General features: G+C 50.5%; 1 protein-coding gene across 8 annotated transcripts in view; it reads left to right on the forward strand.

Annotated features, from left to right (window-relative positions):
• SLC37A1 (solute carrier family 37 member 1) overlaps positions 1-19078 on the forward strand; it is a 79611-nt gene that overhangs the window by 3905 nt on the left and 56628 nt on the right. For 3 of the 8 annotated variants that reach the window (XM_014839251.3, XM_070488938.1, XM_070488937.1), the window contains exons 1-2: positions 9272-9410; positions 13617-13856. In XM_014839251.3, coding sequence (XP_014694737.2) covers positions 13801-13856 — 56 coding nt within the window. In that variant the 5' untranslated portion in view covers positions 9272-9410; positions 13617-13800. Of the gene's footprint in view, positions 1-1669; positions 1732-8797; positions 8957-9271; positions 9411-10068; positions 10262-13616; positions 13857-19078 lie in introns of those variants that run through there. The other 5 variants (XM_070488934.1, XM_070488933.1, XM_014839252.3 and 2 more) reach the window with 5 other exon arrangements.

Genomic DNA, 19078 nt, shown 5'->3' on the forward strand with positions numbered 1-19078 from the left:
AATTGTGGCAATCAGGAGTTAGTCTGTGATGAACAGATCCCGTTTAATGCTTATATTCCTTAGCACTAAAGTACATGAGGGTGGGAAGAGACTAGAAGATGGGGAGGTTTCTAGAAATACATAGACATGTAGATTCTTAAGTGTAAGTAGTATTTTAACTGTTTGAGGTCATGACTCTTATGAAAATGGCAACCAACAAGGAGGAAATGACCAGATACACACACACCTACCTGAGGTATGTATGCGGTTGAATGGAAGGATACTGAGAATGCTGTCGTCAAAGAGGAATGCGAATTCTTTTCCACCCAGGAAGTGGGGTTATTCAGTAATGCCTCAGGACTCGTGGGGCAGACAGGTTAGTGGAGTCAGCCAGGGTGGAGACGAGAGGTCAGGAAATTGGGCAGACTCACACGGCACGTTGGGTAGCAGCTCAAGGATAGAGACTGTGGCTCATCTGTGCTCCCCTCCCCACCTACACAGCGCAGAGCCTGGCACACAGTAAGTGTTCAATCAGTGCATGCTTATCAAACTGAGTGTTAGATATCGTTTTGCAACAGAGCTGTACTTTATTCAACACTCGGAAAAGAAGAAAAAGTCAAGTTTATCAATTTTTTCTTCTGGTTTACGGTCTTGATTTTTAGTTCTTCTTAAATCAGATTCCACTTTCCAGAGGCCCTCTCAGTACATCAGTTATATAACTACAGCTGAGTGTGTGCTGGCTCGCTGGGTCATATACTAGGGGGCTGTGCAGAAGTGAGAAAAAAATTACCCATTTTGGGGCAAATTCAACATTAATCCATGCTGTTAAAAAAATTACCAAGGGGCTGGCCCTGTGGCCTAGTGGTTAAGTTCAGCGCGCTCTGCTTTGGAGGCCTGGGTTTGGTTCCCAGGTACAGACCTACACCACTCGTTGGCAGCCATGCTGTGGGAGCAACCCACATACAAAATAGAGGAAGATTGGCAACAATCTTAGCTCAGGGCGAATCTTCCTCAAGCTAAAAAAGAAGATTGGCAACAGCTATTAGCTCAAGGCTAATCTTCCTCAGCAAAAAAAAGAAAAAAAACCCAAAACTCTGATACCTTAGGGCTACGTGTTAGTCCCTCATTCTAAAGTGGATGTCACTCTTCCCTGCTGGTGGATGTATGACATTGGTTCTAATTTTCATATCACAGATGACCTTCCAGGGCCTAAGGATGGATCAGGTTCTCTGAGGAAGGGGCAGGGGAGGAGGCTGCAAGCTGAGTGACATGCCCCTCTTTTCCCAGAATAATGCTTACCCTGCCCAACTTGCAGGAAAGTCATGAGGATCCAATGAGACCATGAAGATGAAATGCTCTGGAAATGCCAGAGCTGCAGAAATGTAACATGTACATTTAACCCAGGCTTTAAATCACTGATTACGTAATATGTGATGCATACAGAAGTCTGTGTGTCCACATATGTCAGTGATGTAGCAAAGTGATGCATTGAACACCTGTGAACCCATCCCAAAAAAAAGACATGAGTCAGTAAATGGATAGAATCGCTGTGACCACCTGAGTGCGTGGATCTCTGTCCACATCTCAAATCCAGCTCTATGGAGTTCACTTCTGTAGAATTAGGAGTCCCCAGGCCAGTGGGGAGGAGTGTTACAACTGACTGCTTACTACTTACCACATTGCCTTCTAGAATGCGGCCTGGCTCCACCCTCCCCACCAGAGTGAGTGATTCCTGCTGCTCCCTCGCCTGCTGTAAGTCAGTTTTCTTCTTTGCTAATTTGATGGGCAAAACAGCATCTCACAGTGACTTGACTTGACTTTGTGTTTCCTTGATTATTTCTGAGAATAAGCACTTTTCCCCAGAGGCTTATTTGTCATCTATGCTGACTATTGTTAATTGTTCAGATCATTTTTCTATAGGACACCTTCCTATCTGCAGATGCTGTTCCCTCTTTCTGAAATGCGATTCCCATGTTCTCTACGTGCTGAACAATTCTTTCCTACTTTCCTTGGGGTGCGCTCCTCAGGGCTCCCTTCCTCACTGCGTCAAGCCCCTCCTGGCCCTCCCTCTGGCTGCACCTCTGTTGCAGTCCCTGCACAGCTGTGCCTGGTGTTTCCCTAAGGTCAGCCTCCCTGAGGGCCCCCAGGGCCTTGACTCCACAGTCTAGCACAGAGCCTGAGATGTGGTGGAGGCTCAGATTATTAAAAATTACTGAATGCCTGGCAGATTGGGAAAATACAGTGTAGTATGAAGGAGAAAGTAAAGATGACCAGTGACCTCACCTCCCAGGGCAGCCACTACTGGCGTTTTGGTATGAACCCATCCAGCTTTTTAAATGCGCATATGTTTGTACTTAATTGGAGTCATTTCACTTATCACTTGCTGTTATCACGTACCATTATATGGTGAACATATCAAAACTTCTTCAAAAGTGTTTGGAAAGACTGGCTAGTGTTTCACCTTAAGGATATACCAAAACTGTCTTGACTCATTCAAGGTTTGATAAAAGAGAGACTGGAAATGTTGAGTGCAAGTTTGAAGGAGGTAGGGGTTACTTAGGGAAGTTGTACTCCATTGTGTTACTAAGAAAATGCTGATTCAGGTGTCTTTCTGGGTACCTCATTCATCCCTCCACTGGGCCAGCGAAAGCCTTCCTCGGCTCTGGCTGCTGGCCTCCCCTCTTATGGCTCCGCCAGCGTACGTGCCTATTTATATGTCTTTCTCCCCTCCCCAGGCCTGGTTTTTAATGCTCTAGCTGTTAGGACAAGCCGTAAGCAGTTGCGGACTAAATACAGTGGTCAAGAGAGCTGAATGAATCAACCGCCCGCCACCTCCCAAAGGAGAGCCAGGAAGGTGTTACACCGGGCTGGTAGTTTTAGGTTTCCTAGGACTGGCATCGTGCCGTCTGAGCCTTGAGATCTAACACTGAAGAGAACCGCGCTGGGATCCACTTTGGGCCCCGCCAGGCCCCTAGCAGCCACCTCCGGGCGGTGCTGGAATGCATCAGCTTAGTTCTGTTTATTTGCGGTGCTGGGACCAGGGACACAGCTCAGGGACTCTAAATGTGTCCCCATTGAACAAGGGTGGAAAGGTACAAATACGCATCTACTAAGCAAGCTCGGTTAGGCAAAGAGAATTTCATGTCTCCCGTGCGTTCCTTTGACTAGTTCCCTCAGTATGTTCAGAATGTTATTTGATTCATTAAATTCCAATATCCAAAAAATGCATTTTTTTTCTAAAAGAGTTTTAAAATTGTTTAAGTTAAAACTGGGAAATTTGTAGCATGTTAAGCGTTTGGAGGGCTTTTTAGGTTATGTGGCTTGAGGCTCTCTGTATTTTGTACCAGCTAGATGGGGAGCTCCCTGCAAATGGCACCTGTCCCGTTCATCTTTGCGACAGGGACAGTCTGACAGATCAAAATGCTCAGTGACCCTCCATTAGAGGAGAAGAAACCTAGGCACAAAGAGGTTAAGGAACGTTCCCAACGTGACACATAGGCGGGCCAGCGTCGGCACAGCAGTGGCTGCGGCAGTGGGAGGACACAGCCGCTGGTGGTGAGCTCCGCTTTGACGCTCTTCAGTTCAAGCGGCGCTGCCGTGTACTCTCACGGATGCTCCTGCCTTTGCCCGCAGCAGGATAGCCATGAAATAGTCTGTGGGAACTTTGTAGGCATATTTGGTTTAAAACTTCTGTTAACTTTATGCCCCATAACCCAAACTTACCAGGATTTATATTAAAGATGAGGGGCGGGGATCAAACGCCATTTTTAGAAGAAAATCCAAATCAACAAAATAAGCTGATGAAAGGGACTTCGTAGTTCTCTGTGACCCCAGCTCCCGGTGTGTGTCCTGGAGTCGTCACATATTCATACAGATTTGCCGCGTTTGCCAGTGATCTGCTTGGCCACAAGCACCTGTGCGCTGACTCACTGTCCTAAAGGACACTTGTGCCGAGTCACTGAGCACCAAAGTTTCACGGAATGTCTCCGATGAGCCGGGCATGATTCCAGCTGATAAGGATTCACTGATGGACAAAACAGCTAACGTCTCTGCCCTCGTGGGGCCCCTGTCCTGCACACACGGCCTCCTCCCCCTCACATCAACCCCAGGAAGGCGCAGGAGGAAAACTGGCATGCGGGAGAGTACAGTGATGCCCCCAGGGTCCCCAGCATCAAGGTGGAAGCAAGACGTGCACCTGCATCTTCGCATTCCAGGTCCCCAGCCCCTCCTGCTAGGCCACTAAACACTGCGGGATCACCACTGGTGTTCAGAAAGGTGATCGTGAGTAACAGTAAAGAAAAAATGTCATAGCCAATAAACTGTCTTTATTCTTAAGTTGCACAAGTCTATTTTTAGAAAGGATATCAATTATGAGGATTAAAAACGAGTGGTGTCAACCATAGGAGTTAAACCATAAGTGAACTAGAAAACACAGCTGCAGGGGGAGCCGAGGGCCAGCCTTCCTCCGGCCACAGTGCATGTGAGGTCCTTGGAGCAGGTGGTGAGGGGCACCGGCATCGTGCATTGTCACCCCCTGGGGAGTAGGGCGGATCCAGCTGACGGTGCACAGTGCCTCCTGGTGCAAGGCCAGACTTTCCCAGAGCCCGTGCTGGCTGGGAAAAGATAGGCACCCCGGTAAGCAAGCCTGCTGAGGCTCAGGGAGGAGAGCGGGAGTAGTTGCCTTTGCCCACCAGGCTCTTAGCATACTGTTTAAACTAAAAGTACCCTCGCTCATAGATCATCAAATACAGGCCCAGGGGAGCTTTAAAGCACAGCCCCTCGATTGAAGCCACACGTTTTACCAAACCACACCTGGGCCGAAGAGTATTGAGGCTTTTGAAGACCTTATAAAAATGTCCCAACTTGCTTATCACATGCTTATCTTAGACGCACCAGCTCAGCTGAGGGGTGACTGCCTACTTGATGGGTCAGCTTCCTGTGTCCAGGTCCCTGACCTGATACTACCTGTAGTCTTAAAATCAGGGGACTTTGCCGCAGAAAAGCTCAGCCAACAAGGGAGCCCCAGAGGGGAGCTGGGCTGCCAGGATCCGCCTCCTGGCAGCCAGCAGTGTAAGCCCTGCATTCAGTGCGGCCTCCCCCAGCCCTGCTGGGTTAGGATCCAGTCACTCCCGTCCGCGCTGGGCATCTCCTCAGCTACCACCCCCTTACCACGCACGGAAGAAAGATCTCTGCGAGGAAACGCGCCGCGGGGGCTGGAGGCAGGGAGATCGCCCACCTGGCTCGCACAGGTAGTTTGCCGAGGGCCACCCTTAATGGACAGGTGACTCCGTAGTATTGCAGGACACTTGCAAAGCTCCTCTCCCCAGAATGTGTCCCAAACTCAGGGGTCACAAATCCCACCGCTGATGAGTCACTACCTAGGCGAAGCGCAGCCTCCTTTCTTTGTTACGTTGATCTTTATTTTTATTTTACTTGAAAATACATGCCTGTGGTTTTAAAGTCCACTAGTACTGAAAGGCCAGGCTTTGTCCCTTCTGCTCCACACCTCACAGCTCAGAGGCAGCTGCTGTCATTCAGCCTTCTCTCCTGGAGGCCCCGCCGTGGTTCTGAAGACTGTGTGTATGGTGCGATCTTTCTGTTCAGTTTGGCCCTCTTCTTTGGAGATGAGGTCTCGCTCTCTGACTTCCCTTCCCATGTCCCCTGACCCAGTGGGACTGACAGAGACACCCCCTGAGGAAGACTCTGTAAATGTTGTTCAAGGCTCTTGCCTGGGCCATTCCCAGCCAGGAGGAGAGCCTTTGAGGGAGACGAGCTTTCACAGTGAATCCACTAGGGTCCATGGGGCTCCCTCTTGGACTGGGTCAGTAGGAGGGCAGGAGGAGAGGTCGGGCTGTTGACTCCCCTGCTTCCCTCCTGGGCCGTAATTTGACAGCAGCTGCTCATCTACCAAAGCCCTCCTCCTCCTCCTCCTGTCCAGCACCTCCCTCCTGCAGCTCAGCTCCCCGCATCCTGCTACCTGCTCACTCCCCTGGCCTCTTCAGGCCTCGGGTGCTAACAACTCCCTGATGTTGCTAGCCTTGCGGGGGAGGGGCATTTCCTCATTAAGTTCCCTGTGACCTGCCAGAACTTATGTCATAGCCCTGTACTAGATTAAATAGTGTTCCCCTTCCAAAATTCATGTCCTTCCCGGAACCTCAGAATGGAAGGTACCTTATTTGGAAATTAGGGTCGTTGCAGATGTCATGAGTTAAGTTGAAGTCCTACTGGAGTAGGGTGCACCCTAAATCCATCATGACCAGTGTCCTCGTAGGAGGGGAGACACAGACACACAGAGAAGATGATGTGAATGCAGGCATGCAGGAAGGTGCCATGTGATGACAGAGGCAGATAAGAATGATGCATCTAAAGGGCCAACCCCAGTGGCCTAGTGGTTAAGTTCAGCATGCTCCACTTCGGCGGCCCAGGCTGAGTTCCCAGACACAGCTTATACCACTCTTCTGTCAGTGGCCATGCTGTGGTAGCGGCTCACATACAAAAAGAGGAAGATTGGCAGCAGATGTTAGCTCAGGGCAAATCTTCCTCAGCAAAACAAAACAAAACACCAAGGATTGCCAGCAACACCAGAAGCTAAGATAAAGGCATGAACAGATTCTTACCTGGAGCCTCCAGAGGTATGTGGCCCTGCCAGCACCTTGATCTCAGACTTCTGGCCTCCGGAAGTGTGCAACCATAAATTCCCGTTGTTTTGAGCCGCCCAGTTTGAGGTACTTTGTCATGGCAGCCCTAGGAAGCGAATATAGCCCCTTCCTCACGCTCACACCAGTGTGCCTTTGAGTGGACCGGCCTGTTCTAGCCACAGGCCTTCTGCTCTATGAACTCTTCAAAGGCGAAGGCACCTTGTTGACGCTGAGGCCTCAGTGCCCGGCACAAGGCCGGCCCCCACAAGCACCCGGTAAACATCTGGTGGCTAAGAGGGAAGGTGCCTATTCGGTCTGTTCCTCTTTTACGGAAATAAAATCAAAACAAATTCAAAGCAAGCCTGGAAGTTTCCAGGTGAAGCAGAGGCCCACCCAGGCAGATGCGCTCAGCTGGCAGCCCCAAGTCTGGGACCCTGGGCTCATCTCTCTGGAGCCTGGCCATCAGTTGTGTCAGCAGCAGCCCAAGGGCACACCTCCACCATCCTGGCGCACTTTGTCATGATTTTGAAACACTGGATATGAAAAGTTCAACTGGACTGGAAACTCATTCAGTTCTCACAAGAAATTTTAACATTACAGGTCAGGGAAAGAAAAGGAAGACTTGTTAAATTATTTAAATATAATTTCAACTGTTGTAAAATTTGTGTGATTGTACAAAACGGCTTTAAAGTTATCTACTTGCACAAAGAAAGTGTCTCGATGGTGGCACCCCGCTTGTCCCCTCTGTCCTGAGCTTGTGTGCAGCGGTTTCAAGCCTAAAACCTGGAATGTTCATCGAAGCAATCACGTCTTCATTCCAGAATGGGAACTGTTTTATTTGGAAGTTTTGCACAAGTTTACTATCTCCCATAATTCATTTTAAAAATGTTTCTTATATAAAAGATAAACATAAAACTATTATTTTATAAAAAGATTAATATTTTAATCTTTTTGTAAAGTTAAAAGATTAATATTTTCAGCAAATATTATTTTTCTGTGTGAGAAAATGTGAAAAATGTCACGATCCCCTCTACTGTGTCCTTCTGCATTCGTTCCTGCAGTTCAGAAACATGGATGAGTGCCTCCAGGCTCGACCCCAGGTGAGGGGCCAGGACATGGAGTTAGAAATCACTAGGACCAACTCACGGCAGTGAGTCAAGATAAAGAGGTTTCTACAGTGCCCCAGAAATGCAGCAAAGACTCCCTGAGAGAAGGAGAAGACTCGGCTCTTGAAGGGTTTTCATCCGGAATGACGGGACCCGATCTGCCCTAGGAAGGCGACTGGAGGCAGCTGGGAGGGGGTTGTGTGAGGAGAGCTTGGAAGGGGGCAGAGTGAGCACCGGAGGAGGTGACGTGGAGGATGTGGGGGCCAGACAGGGCTGGTTTAGGGATCACCAGGAATGGAAAGTTAGGAAAGGGAGAAGGAACTGGTCGAGACAGGAGGTCCTCGGAAAGAGACCGGGAAAGTCAGGAGGCCCGAGGCCACCTCACTTGCAGGATGGGGCACCCAGCAGATGTCCTGTGGCTGAACCGTGGGGCCACAGTGAGGCTGGCAGGTGTCCTTTCCGCATGGAGAACGCTTCTCGGAAGCCTAAAAACGTGGTGCATTCGACACTACCCAACTCAGCAAACAGAAAAGGCTATCAGGTGTTCCGGAAATGGAACAGGGCCCCAGGGGGAAACTGTGAGGCCTGGCACGGGAGGATGAAGCCTTCTCCAGGCTGGCCTGAGGGGTGCCGGGTGGGGCGGGTCTCTACGCCTGCCTGGGTGCCCATCCAGACCTCTTGGGTCATTTACAGCTGGCCTTGGATTGGTTTTAGCCTCAGGCGTTGTTTCTACCAGGGGCAGCCTTCCTGGAATTTCTTTTACAAAATGTGTTTGCTGCCTCACGCTGCTTTTCTGGGAGGTGCTCTTCTGGGAGTGGGGCCCTGGGCTGGCGTTGGATGCTGCGTGTCTACTGTGGGTGCTCTGCGGGGACCCCTAGGAAAATAACCAGGCCCGTCTCTGGGGCTACCCAAGGTCAATTTTTGGCAAGAAGTGAGAGTGCGATTCGCAGATGGATTATTCCTGGGGTGAGATGGGAACTCTCTGGTGGCACCAGCAAGAGTCCCTCGATGCAGGTGACCTTGCCTGGCTGGGCTGCTCCAGCTTAACCACGTGAGCTGTATTGTCACACGCCTACAGGTGTGATAATAGATGGTTCCACGTAGCTGTGGGCCCCATTTTCACTTAAGAGAATGCTGGTTTCGTGATCCTGACCCTCGAGAAGGAGCGCTAGGAATAAAGGCCCTCTTTAGCCCTGGTCCTTCCTGGGGGCCGCATCACTTTGCTGCTGTTGGGTAAGACCTACCTTGAGGACAAAGGGCCCTTGGGGAGCTCCCCGTTGGCCAATAGAGAACATGCCAGTAAATGCCGGTGCGCCCGCCGGCAGGTGCAAGGACACAGGACCGCCCAGAATTCTGAGCGGGCGATGGCCTGGGGGCCCCAACAGCCGGTAGGCGGGCAGCACCACTCCGCGTGGGGGCGCCCCCGCCCGGCATCCCCAGGGCTGTTAGGGACCTGCGAGCGCGCCGGGCCGGGAGGACCCCAGGAAGACGCGGGAGGCCGGCGCAGGGGATGAGCGGGAGGGGGAGGGGCCGAGCCGCCCGCCGCCGCCCCGCGGGCCGCAGGAAAGTGAAAGGGGCGGCGGGGCTGGCGGGGCTGGCGGGCCTCGCGCGCCGCCCCAGGAAGTCGCGAGCAGGAAGCGCCCGCGGCGGCCGGCCCGGCGGTGGTGTGCGGGCCTGGGCGGCGCAGGTGAGGCGCGGGCACGGGGACTGGGACCGGGACGGGGACCGGGCTGGGGAAGCGGCGCAGGGACCCTCCCCACCGCCGGCACCTGCGGGGCCGCGAGACTCGGGCGGCGGGACCGCGCAGCACCTGCCGCCGCGGGCGACGAGAGGGGCCGCCGGGGGGCGCCCGCTGCCCCGCGCTAGAGGGGCGCCGCGCCTGCCGGGCCGGGGGTCGCGCTCCGCGGGCTGCTGCTCCTCCGCGCGGCTTTGTGCGGGCCTGCGGCTGGGCCGGGCGGTCTCGAGCCCCCGGTGCCCTAGGGAAGCCTTTGGAATGAGGGGGCTCCAGGAGCGGCCGGGCGCCCCCGCCGGCTTCCCCGGACCGGGCGGCGCGGGATTCCGGGCAAGTGGAGGCGGGGGAGCCGCGCTGGGCCGGCAGCCGGCCGCTGGAGCCGCCCGCGCCGCGGTGACAGCCCGGGTCCAGAGACCCCGCAGGAACAGCCCTGCGCTCTCGGCCGCGCCGGGGCCGTGGGCGTGCCCGCCCAGCTCGTCTCCTCCGGGCACCAGCCGCCCGAGGCTCGCGGCGCCAGCACCCTGGGCCTCTGGGTTGTTTGTTGAGCAGTTGGTTCCCGGAGACAGTGAGCCTCCTGGGCAACACGAGTGACAGCGACTTTCTGGATTTATAGGGCTTAAAGCGCCGAAAAGTGCCCCAGCCGGTCGCCACCAACCATCGGGATCTTTTTCCTCCTTCTCCCGCCCTCCTGCCCTCCCAACCCCTGCGGCCACGCTGCCGATCCTGGTGACCCGGTGACCGAGGCGCTTTGGTCAGGATTTGCATCTGAGCCGAGGATTCGGGCAAGTCCCTCACCCCACCCCCAGGTTTGAATTTCTAAAGCTGGAATGCCAGACTGCCTTTCCTGTAGCCTCCCAGAGCCCACTGCCTGTGGAGCGTCCGCCTGCCCTTGAACTTAAGCCAGCGAAGTCGCTTGAGTCGGTAACTGTATTAGATTTCCCCCATTGCTCCTTCATTAATTTAGATGGAGCTGGAAGCCCAGGGCTCTAGACCCTGGCTGTTTCACCATGCAGTTTTGGAGCTGCATTTGCAGGGTCTATCTTGTGCAGACCATTCTTGCCGTTCTGTTTGTCGGCCGAAAAAGGACAGTGGTACAGACAGAGGATTCCCTTTCCTATTTAAGCCACAGGAAAGGGATAGTGGCCATTGCCATTAATCTAAACCATAGGAAGTGTTTTCTCTGGAAATGAAGTTGTATTCTCTCTCTCTCTCCCCCTCTCCCTCTCTCTCTCTATTTCTCCCGGCAAAAAAAAAAGTATGAAAACTTTTTGGGAAACATGGGTTTCCCACCCATCTTAGCCTTAAAATAAGATCCACTTTAAAAACTTTGTCGGTTATTTAAAATATGCATGATGCTGCTTTGATATTTACAGTGGCGCTTCAGTTCTGGAAACACCCTTTCCATGTTATTTTTGCCATCACTTTCAAGTCTCATTATTTTCGTCTCCAAAGAGTACACAGAACTGTTGGAGGCTGACAGACCACCAAGTGGTGGGTCTGAGGGTGGGGCTGGATGATGCACGGGGCCCTCCAGTCGTTCTGTTTTGTAGATGACTAGGTTGTGCTTTTGGGGAAGATGGGTATAAAGGCATGCATTTTGCAGATTTAATGGAGATGCTGTAAGGGGTGTTTCTTAAATTACTGTCTTTGATGGTAGTATGATACCAGATACTCTGACACTTTTCCCTGCTGGGGTGGTGAGTTCCAGGGGTGCCTATAAAGATCGTTTTTTTTTTTTTTAAAGTGTGTTTTCTTTTTATGTACTTGAGCTGTGTGCCAAAAACAGGGTTTAGACCAAGTGATTTGCTGCCCTTCTGCTGCCCTCTCTTTGGAGGGGATAGGCTGGAAGAAGAGAGATGGGAAGGAGGAGGGGACTTAGGGAAACTGGACCGACCTGAATTTGCCCCACAGAGTTGAGCTGACCGGTGAGCCACCTACCCCATTGTTCTCTGAAGTGCACCCTGCCTCTTCTCCAGGGTGGTCGTGGGGTTCACAGGAGAGCACGTGAGTCGTCACTGGTGACAGGGAGGTCTCGACCAGCTCTCGTGAAAGCGCTGTCAGTGGGCACTGCCCAGGCATTGGAGGAAGGGGCCTCATTAAATAGAGCTCTTAACACCTTTCATGTAAAATCGCTCTTTATCCATCTTGATTGCACCCACGATGGGAATTTATGGTGCTTACCTTCACCCATTTTAGAAGGGGAAGAACCCGCCTTGTTGTAAAAGGAAATAGAGATTTTTCCAGCTGATTTTCCAGTGCCTTCTGGATTTTTTTTCCTGTGGTTACAGGTTTTGCCAGAATTGAATTGAGATTTGTCGGTTAATTGATTCAGTAGGTGGCAATAGAATATTTCCAGACAAGCTGTGCCTAGAGCAGCAGTGTTTGGACAGAGGAAGAAATTGGATCCTGACCATCCGTTTCCACGCATTGTAAAATCTAAACCAAGTCTTCTCTCTGAAGTCATCATCGCAAAATTATTCCTTGAGGTACATTTAGGCCCAAACAGGAGCCCACTCATTCTGAGCGGAGATTTAGTAAAATATTTTTTTAAATCTAGGGATTTGAGCAAAATCAGTTTTGAAGCATTTGTGGAAATTCATTCAACACCCTTGAGCACTTGCTCTGTGCTGGGTTCTGAACTAGGAAACGGGAGTGGGGCGGTCACCTGCAGCCCTTGGCCTTCCTCTCCCGAGGCCACAAGAATGGTACCAGCTGCTGTTCACTGCGCCTCTCTCATACCAGGCTCAGGGCTAAGGGCCTTCCATGGGTTCTCTCAGTTCCTCTTTATGACAACGCTAAAAGATAGGGGTCACCACCCCTATTTTTTAGCCAGGGAAGGTGAGGGAGTGGAAAGTTTAAGCGACATGCCCAGGATTACCCAGCCCGAGGTCAGCTGTGGGGGCAGGTGGAACTCACATCTGTGTCAGGAGCAGAGGTGTGGTTCTGGCTGGAGAAGAGGGGCCCCACTGCCTCCCTGAGAGGAGATGCAGGGTGGGGAGTTCTGGGAGGAAAGCTCAGCAAGAACTTGGAATGTTTTCCTAAAAGTTAGTATTGAAAAAGGAGCCTCTTTTGAGCGCTCGCTCTGCAGGGAGGGCAGGAGTGAAGGTGGGGCAGCCCTTCTAACTGAGAAGACACGGGCACATAGGAATATAGTTTAAGTCTCCACATCTGAATGATTTTCTATACTTGTCTATTACTTATCCCAAGGAAGTTGTTGGAAAACGTTCGATAAATTTTAGCTTCTTTAAATTGAGATTGTCTACTCAAAAGTAGCTTTCTTCAAAAAATTACATAACCTGGGAATTTCCGTAAGTATTCAGGTAGAACAATCCATGCTCCTGCACACTGGGTACTGTGGTATTTAATGTATTGATCCAAAACATTTCTTGTCGCCAAGCGTAAAAGGTAACTGAAAAATAGCACAAGTGTGAGGTTGGCTTTGGGACAGGAGACTGGTGTGCAGAGGCCCCTTATTGGCTCCAAGCCCTCTCTGCCCATTCCTTCCTGTCTTGCTCTGCCTTCAGCCCTGCCTTCAGATGGGAGTCATTTTCCATGACCTGTGAGGTGACCACAGGAGATGAGAAATGAAGAGGCAGATACAAGGTGAAGTTCACTCCCACAGCATTAGATGCTCTTCGATTCAATTGCAAAGCCACAATTAAATGCTTGGTTTGATGACCTGCCATCTTGTGCAGCCCTGCACTCCTCCCTGTTACTGTGGCTCAGACATGGCCTGGTCCACAGTGGGTGGAACTGACCCCGTCCAGTTCCCTGACGTGTTCTGGTCAATGAGCACATGGTGTAACCACTGGGCACATACTTGGTTTCATGTGCATATTGATATTAGTTCTGCAGAGTATTGTGGTTAAGAGTGAATGGTTGATCTCTAGATTCCGTCCAGGTGCGGATGAAATCAGTGGTTCATCATCAGTGATGGTCATCAGAACGTCATGTGAAATTCATCCCAGTAACCTTTCAGCTGCCTGAGGCAGACCCTCTACTTCCGCCTGGTGGCTCTCAGGGCAGGAGCTCCCTGTTGCACTGGATATCCCGCTTTGATCTGGGCTGGGTAACAGCCATACAGGGAGTTACTTCTGCCAGGGACTTCGACAGTGCCACTATCAGAACACCTCACTTTTTAACTCCTTCTTCTCCTTGTAGAGAACTGAATCTCTGCCGGATGGAAGAGGGGAAGAGGGGAAACGAGACCAAACTGGACTTCTCTATGCACTTTCCAGCCTATGTGAGCTGCAGGGGCAAGAGGGAGAGACTTGGAGCCAGATTCGTAACCTCTTTATGAAGCATCCTATTTCGTGACAGAAGCTCCGTGGTCAGTGTGACGTAAATGGCTCGACTCCCCGTCGGCATTCGCTTCATTGTCTCATTCTCCCGAGACCAGTGGTAAGTCCTGGCAGGTCTGTCCCTTGGCGGTGGGTGAGGGCCACCGTGCAGCCAGCTCCCCACCCCCAGTTTCATTATAAGACACATGTGGATGACTGGCCTCCCCGTGACTGTCGATTGCCTGTCGGTGGTGGAAGCTGTGTCCAGAAACATTGCTGAGTTGTCCATCTTTGCTTCTGGTGGTGACAGATAGCATTTGGACTCTTTTGTGGTCTTCAGTGGTTTCTGTAATAATCATGGTTCCCCACAGAAAAATGACTGCTGATTACTGGCAGGACTGTAAAATGGCTGTGGGTGAAATAAGTGTATTAATTCTGAGCTCAGTGAGCGGCCTTGCTGGGGCAGAACTTTCAGAGGGAAAATGAAATCTAAACAAGTTAGATGCAGACCAGAACGCCACTTTCTAAGAGCACCATTCCTTGCATGCTCTGAGCATCCTTGTCAGGGTGGATTCATGAATCCCACACTTCTTGGAGGAAGCAGATGGCAAGAGCGGAGTCTCGAGCTGGGATCTCTGGCCTCTCACCCACTTTCTGACTGCTTTCTCTCCCCAGCTGATCTCTGTTGGAAGGATCAAGTTTCCCCTACACTATTAGGTTCAGTCATTGGGAGCATGCAAATTAAACTGACAGAAAACAGATTCACAAGAGAAAAGACAGATTTAATCATGTATGTATGGGAGTTCACAGAAAACTGTGACTCAAATAATTTGGGGCTTATATGCCGTTTTACAAGGGAAGAGGAGGAAGAGAAGGGTGCTTATGGGAAAACAATGACTTTTTGGAAAGTTAAATGGACACTTAGGAGAACAGATGGGAGATGTGCTGGGGTGTGACAGTGTCTCTTTGATGTGGTGTGCATGCTTCTCACTTCTGGGGAGAGGAGCCGTCTCCCCCAGTTGCTCCCAAGGTGGGATTGGTGACAGCTGAGCTCTTTCAGGAGGCTCTGCTCTAGGCAGGGAAGAGATTGCAGGAACTGATGCTTTCTGCTCAAAGTAACTTTTATGCCACAGTGGTGTATTCTGGACCCCTTCATCATGACAACCCACTGGTGGCCTGCATGCCCTGTGCAGCTCCTCAGGCCCTTGCAGTTTGGTGGAGCCCCGACAGGGTCTCAAGTGTGACTTCAGACATCTTCTCTCCAGAGGTGTCCCCTGCTGACAGCTCACATACTGCTAAACCAGCCGCAAGTGCTCCAGAGCATCCCTTTTATTTAGAGGGATTTCCCTTTAGCTTCTTTGTCTGTTTCGTAACTTTATTTTGATACAGTTTTCATACTCACAGAAGAAAATTGTAAGAATGTTACAAAGAACTCCTGTATATCACTGGTTCTTTTTTTTTGAGTCTGAGACCTACAAAGACAGAGCAGCACTTCTCAAACTTTCACGTGCATGTGACTCACCCTGAGAACTTGTTAAAAAGCAGATTCTGACTCAGTAGGTCTGGGGTGGCGCCTGAGAACCTGCATTTCCCAAGAGATCTGTTGCCTCGGGCCCATAGACCACACTTTGCGTAGCAAAGATATAGAGCATTTGTCTTAATTTCTGTTCCATCTCTGCCTCAAACTTGCTCTTTGACCTTTACAAGTTATTTAACCTTTCTAGATCTCAGCTTCCTTAGCTGTAAAAGAAGAGAATGGCTCTAACATTCCTGTGAAGGATGTTTTTAGGCTTTTCTACTCAGCATGCACTGCCCCTTCTAGCAGCTCTTTGGTTTCCTTGGGGAATCGACTTCCTCCCTGTGTGCAGAGTGACAGGCAGGTGAGCCTCAGGACTCTCCGTCCCACCCTGGCAGCCGCTGGGGGCCCTCGAGGCTCCATCCCTGTGGCCTGCCCTGTACAGCGCAGGTCCCACAGGAGGCAGGCCAGGACCTAAGGCAGGCCGGCCGCTGGTCTCTCTCCCACAACGTCGAGTCTTGAGGACGGTGGACCTGGCCAGAGGGCTGTTGAAATGCATCGAGTGCAGCTGTGGGGCCCGGCTCCGCTGGCAGATTCTTAACATTTTGCCTCATTTGCTTCTCCTTCCACCCTCTCTCATCTGTGTGTATGTGTGTGTAGATGTGTGTATTTATATGTACACACACACATTTTTTCTGAGCCATTTGAGAATAAGTTGCATTATTCTTTTATTATTAATATACATATTCTTTTATTTACACATTTACATGATGCCCTTTTATTTCTAAATACTTCAGCATGCATTTCCTGTGAACAAGACATTCTCATATAACTATGCACAAAGATCAAAATCAGGAAATTTAGCACTGATACAATACTATTATCCACAGGCTATATTCAAAATTGTATCAAATGTCCCATAATGTCCTTCATAGCTCTGTCCTGGCCCAGGATCCAGCCCAGTGGCACACGTTACATTTAGGTGTCCTGTGGGTTTAGTGTCCTTTAATCTGGAGCTCTTTCTTGGCCCCTCTCTGCCTTTCATGACCTTGACATTTTTGAAGGATACAAGCCGTTTCTTTTATAGACTGTCCCTTGTTTTGGGTGTGTCTCGTATTTCTTCATGTTAGATTCAGATTATGCATTTTTGTCAGGAATACCCGAGAAGGGAGGCAGCTTCTCACTGATGGTGAAGGGATTACAGATATTGGGGCCGGGGGGAGGGGGGCAACATGACACTGAATGAATCATATGGTGTTAGATTGGAATTAAAGATGTCTTCAAAAACTAGAGAGAAACGCAGAAGAGATAATATGTGGGGGGGTGTGTGGGTGTGATATGTGTGTCAGATGCCCATCCCTCCCCACTGAGAGGCCCTGGGAGCAGCAGCAGCCCAGCAGCAGCAAGCACACCTGGGGCCAGATCTTGGTTTCCAGGTGCCGTTTCCCACTGCAGGGGCCCTGCGTCCTTGGAGACTGGGCTGATCTCAGGACTGGGGCAGGGAAGGTGAGATGAGCCTGGAATATCCTGTGCCAGAAAATAAGGAAGTGCTTAAAGATGAAGGCGTTGTCACTGGCCAAATCTGGGAGGATGTGAGACTTAAAATAAACAATACTGGAAATGAGTTATAGCCTATTGAATAAATAAGAATGCAGTGAGTCCACGCTGCTCTAATTAACTAAATGCGTAAATGGGAGAAAGGAGAGCTCTTCCCCACAGTCGGTGCCAGCTGCCAAGCAGGGCAGGAGTGCTCAGTGGAAACACGGCCTTCTGAGGCCGTCAGAGGAGTGCTGATTTCAGGAGAGGATCGTCAAAGGACACACACTATTGGGGGAAACCTGGAGGGTTTCCACATAGTCTCCATGTCCCCACAAGTTCCTGGTTAGTTACTGAGAGGGAAAAATTGTAGCTTCACTGAGGGGACGATCTGGCAGATGGCACCTTAACCAACTTATCAGCACTAATGTCACTGACACCGTCTGCCTCCCCTAGGATGCTCTGAAAAGGACCCACGTCACAGCTGTGTGTGGTTTCATTGTTGCTAAATTTAAGGATGTCTTTGGACTAATTTCTATGCCAAATCATACTACTCAGTAACTCTCATCTAAAACATTTGTTTATTCCTTATTTGCATATGACTGAGATAAATAACAGTCAAACAAGGCAACAGATATTCTGTCTTGAGTCTCTAGCTGGGAGCTGACTGCTGTTCATCTGGGAACATGTGTGATATTCAAGAGTGTTTCTAAGGGAGCTTTGCAGGTGCACAGCTGTCCTGTGCTGTCATTGCCCAGACAGGCTTCTTTTGCTGGTAACTTGGGGTTAACCCAAACACTATCCTTACGATATTGGTAGATGCCAAGAATGCTGCAGTTAGACGTAACTATGAAAAGTAAGTGGGGGGCCGGCCACATGGCCAAGTGTTCGTGCACGCTGCTTCGGCGGCCCAGGGTTTCACTGGTTCAGATCCTGGCTGTGGACCTAACACTGCTCATCAGGCCATGCTGAGGTGGCATCCCACATAGCAAAGCTGGAAGGACCTACAAGTAGAATATACAACCAGGCAATGGGGGGCTTTAGGGAGAAAGGAAAAAAAAAAAAAAAAAAAAAGGAAGTTTGGCAACAGATGCTGGCTCAGGGCCAATCTTTAAAAAAAAAGTTAGTGGAACACTGATGAATGAAAGATCAGATAATTCATTTTTAATTGTGTTTATTTAATACTCACAAGCCTACATGTAACACAAGACAAAAAGTATTGGATTGTATTAGTTTCCTGGGGCTGCTGTAACAAAGTACCACAAACTGGGTGGCTACAGATGTTTCTCTCTGGTGGTGTTGGAGGCCCGGAGTCTGACCTCAAGGTGTGGGCAGGGCCATGCTCTCTGAAGTCTCCAGGCAAGGGGCCTTTCTCGCCTCTTCTAGCTTCTGGTGGCTGCTGGCATTCCTTGGCATTCTTTGTCTTGCTCTGCCTCCGTCATCACGTGGTCTTCCTCCCTGTCTGTCTCTGAGTCTTCACATGGCTTTTTATAAGGACATGTCATTGGATGTAGGATCTCATTGGACTTGAGGTCATGTATGAGTTCAGTGTGAGCTCAACTAATTCATCTGCGAGACTCTACTTCCAAATAAGATAACGTTCTCAGGTTTGGGGGGACATGAATTTTGGGCAGACAATATTCAACCCAGTACAAGATGGATAAAAGGAAACAAATATCATCCAGGATCCTTGCTTCGTGAATGATAGGGGAAGAAAGAAAATGAGGGTAGAGTTCCAGAATGGGAAGGGACTTCCGGGGGGTTGTTTAGGACTCTAGTCCCGTAACCCAGGACAGTCCTGCAGCAGTAAAATGTCTGCTCACTCTCCGGGACAGGCATTTCGAGATGGCCACTAGGAAGGCGCCAGTCCTAGAGGCAGCTGCTGTGGTTCCAAAGTGACCAGCGGGGGCTGTGGCCAGACCTTCTGGAGAGGGAAGCCCGGTTTCCAGCTGTTGGCTCTTCCCCTCCCCCGAGTGCTATGGGGATAAGATGAGCAAAGTGAGGGAGGAAGGACGGATTTGGAAATAGAGGAAGCAGAGCTGGCCTGACACTGGCTAAATAAAAGATAGGGGCTCCTCTTAGGGAGACATATATTCTGGCTAGGAAAATTCCAGTCTGCACTGTAGGTTGACCCTTTGCCCTGATTCGGCAGGACAGCTTCTCTCAGATAACCCTGCTAACCTGCAGGCAGTTACCACTCCCAAAGGGGCTGACTCATCAAGGTGTTTTGTTTCCACACAAAGCTAAACTGAAAATGTCCAGAGGGAAGTGCTGCTCAGCTCTGTGGCTCG

The sequence above is a fragment of the Equus asinus genome, chromosome 18 (assembly GCF_041296235.1).
Source record: "Equus asinus isolate D_3611 breed Donkey chromosome 18, EquAss-T2T_v2, whole genome shotgun sequence".
Classification (NCBI taxonomy): Eukaryota; Metazoa; Chordata; class Mammalia; order Perissodactyla; family Equidae; genus Equus; species Equus asinus.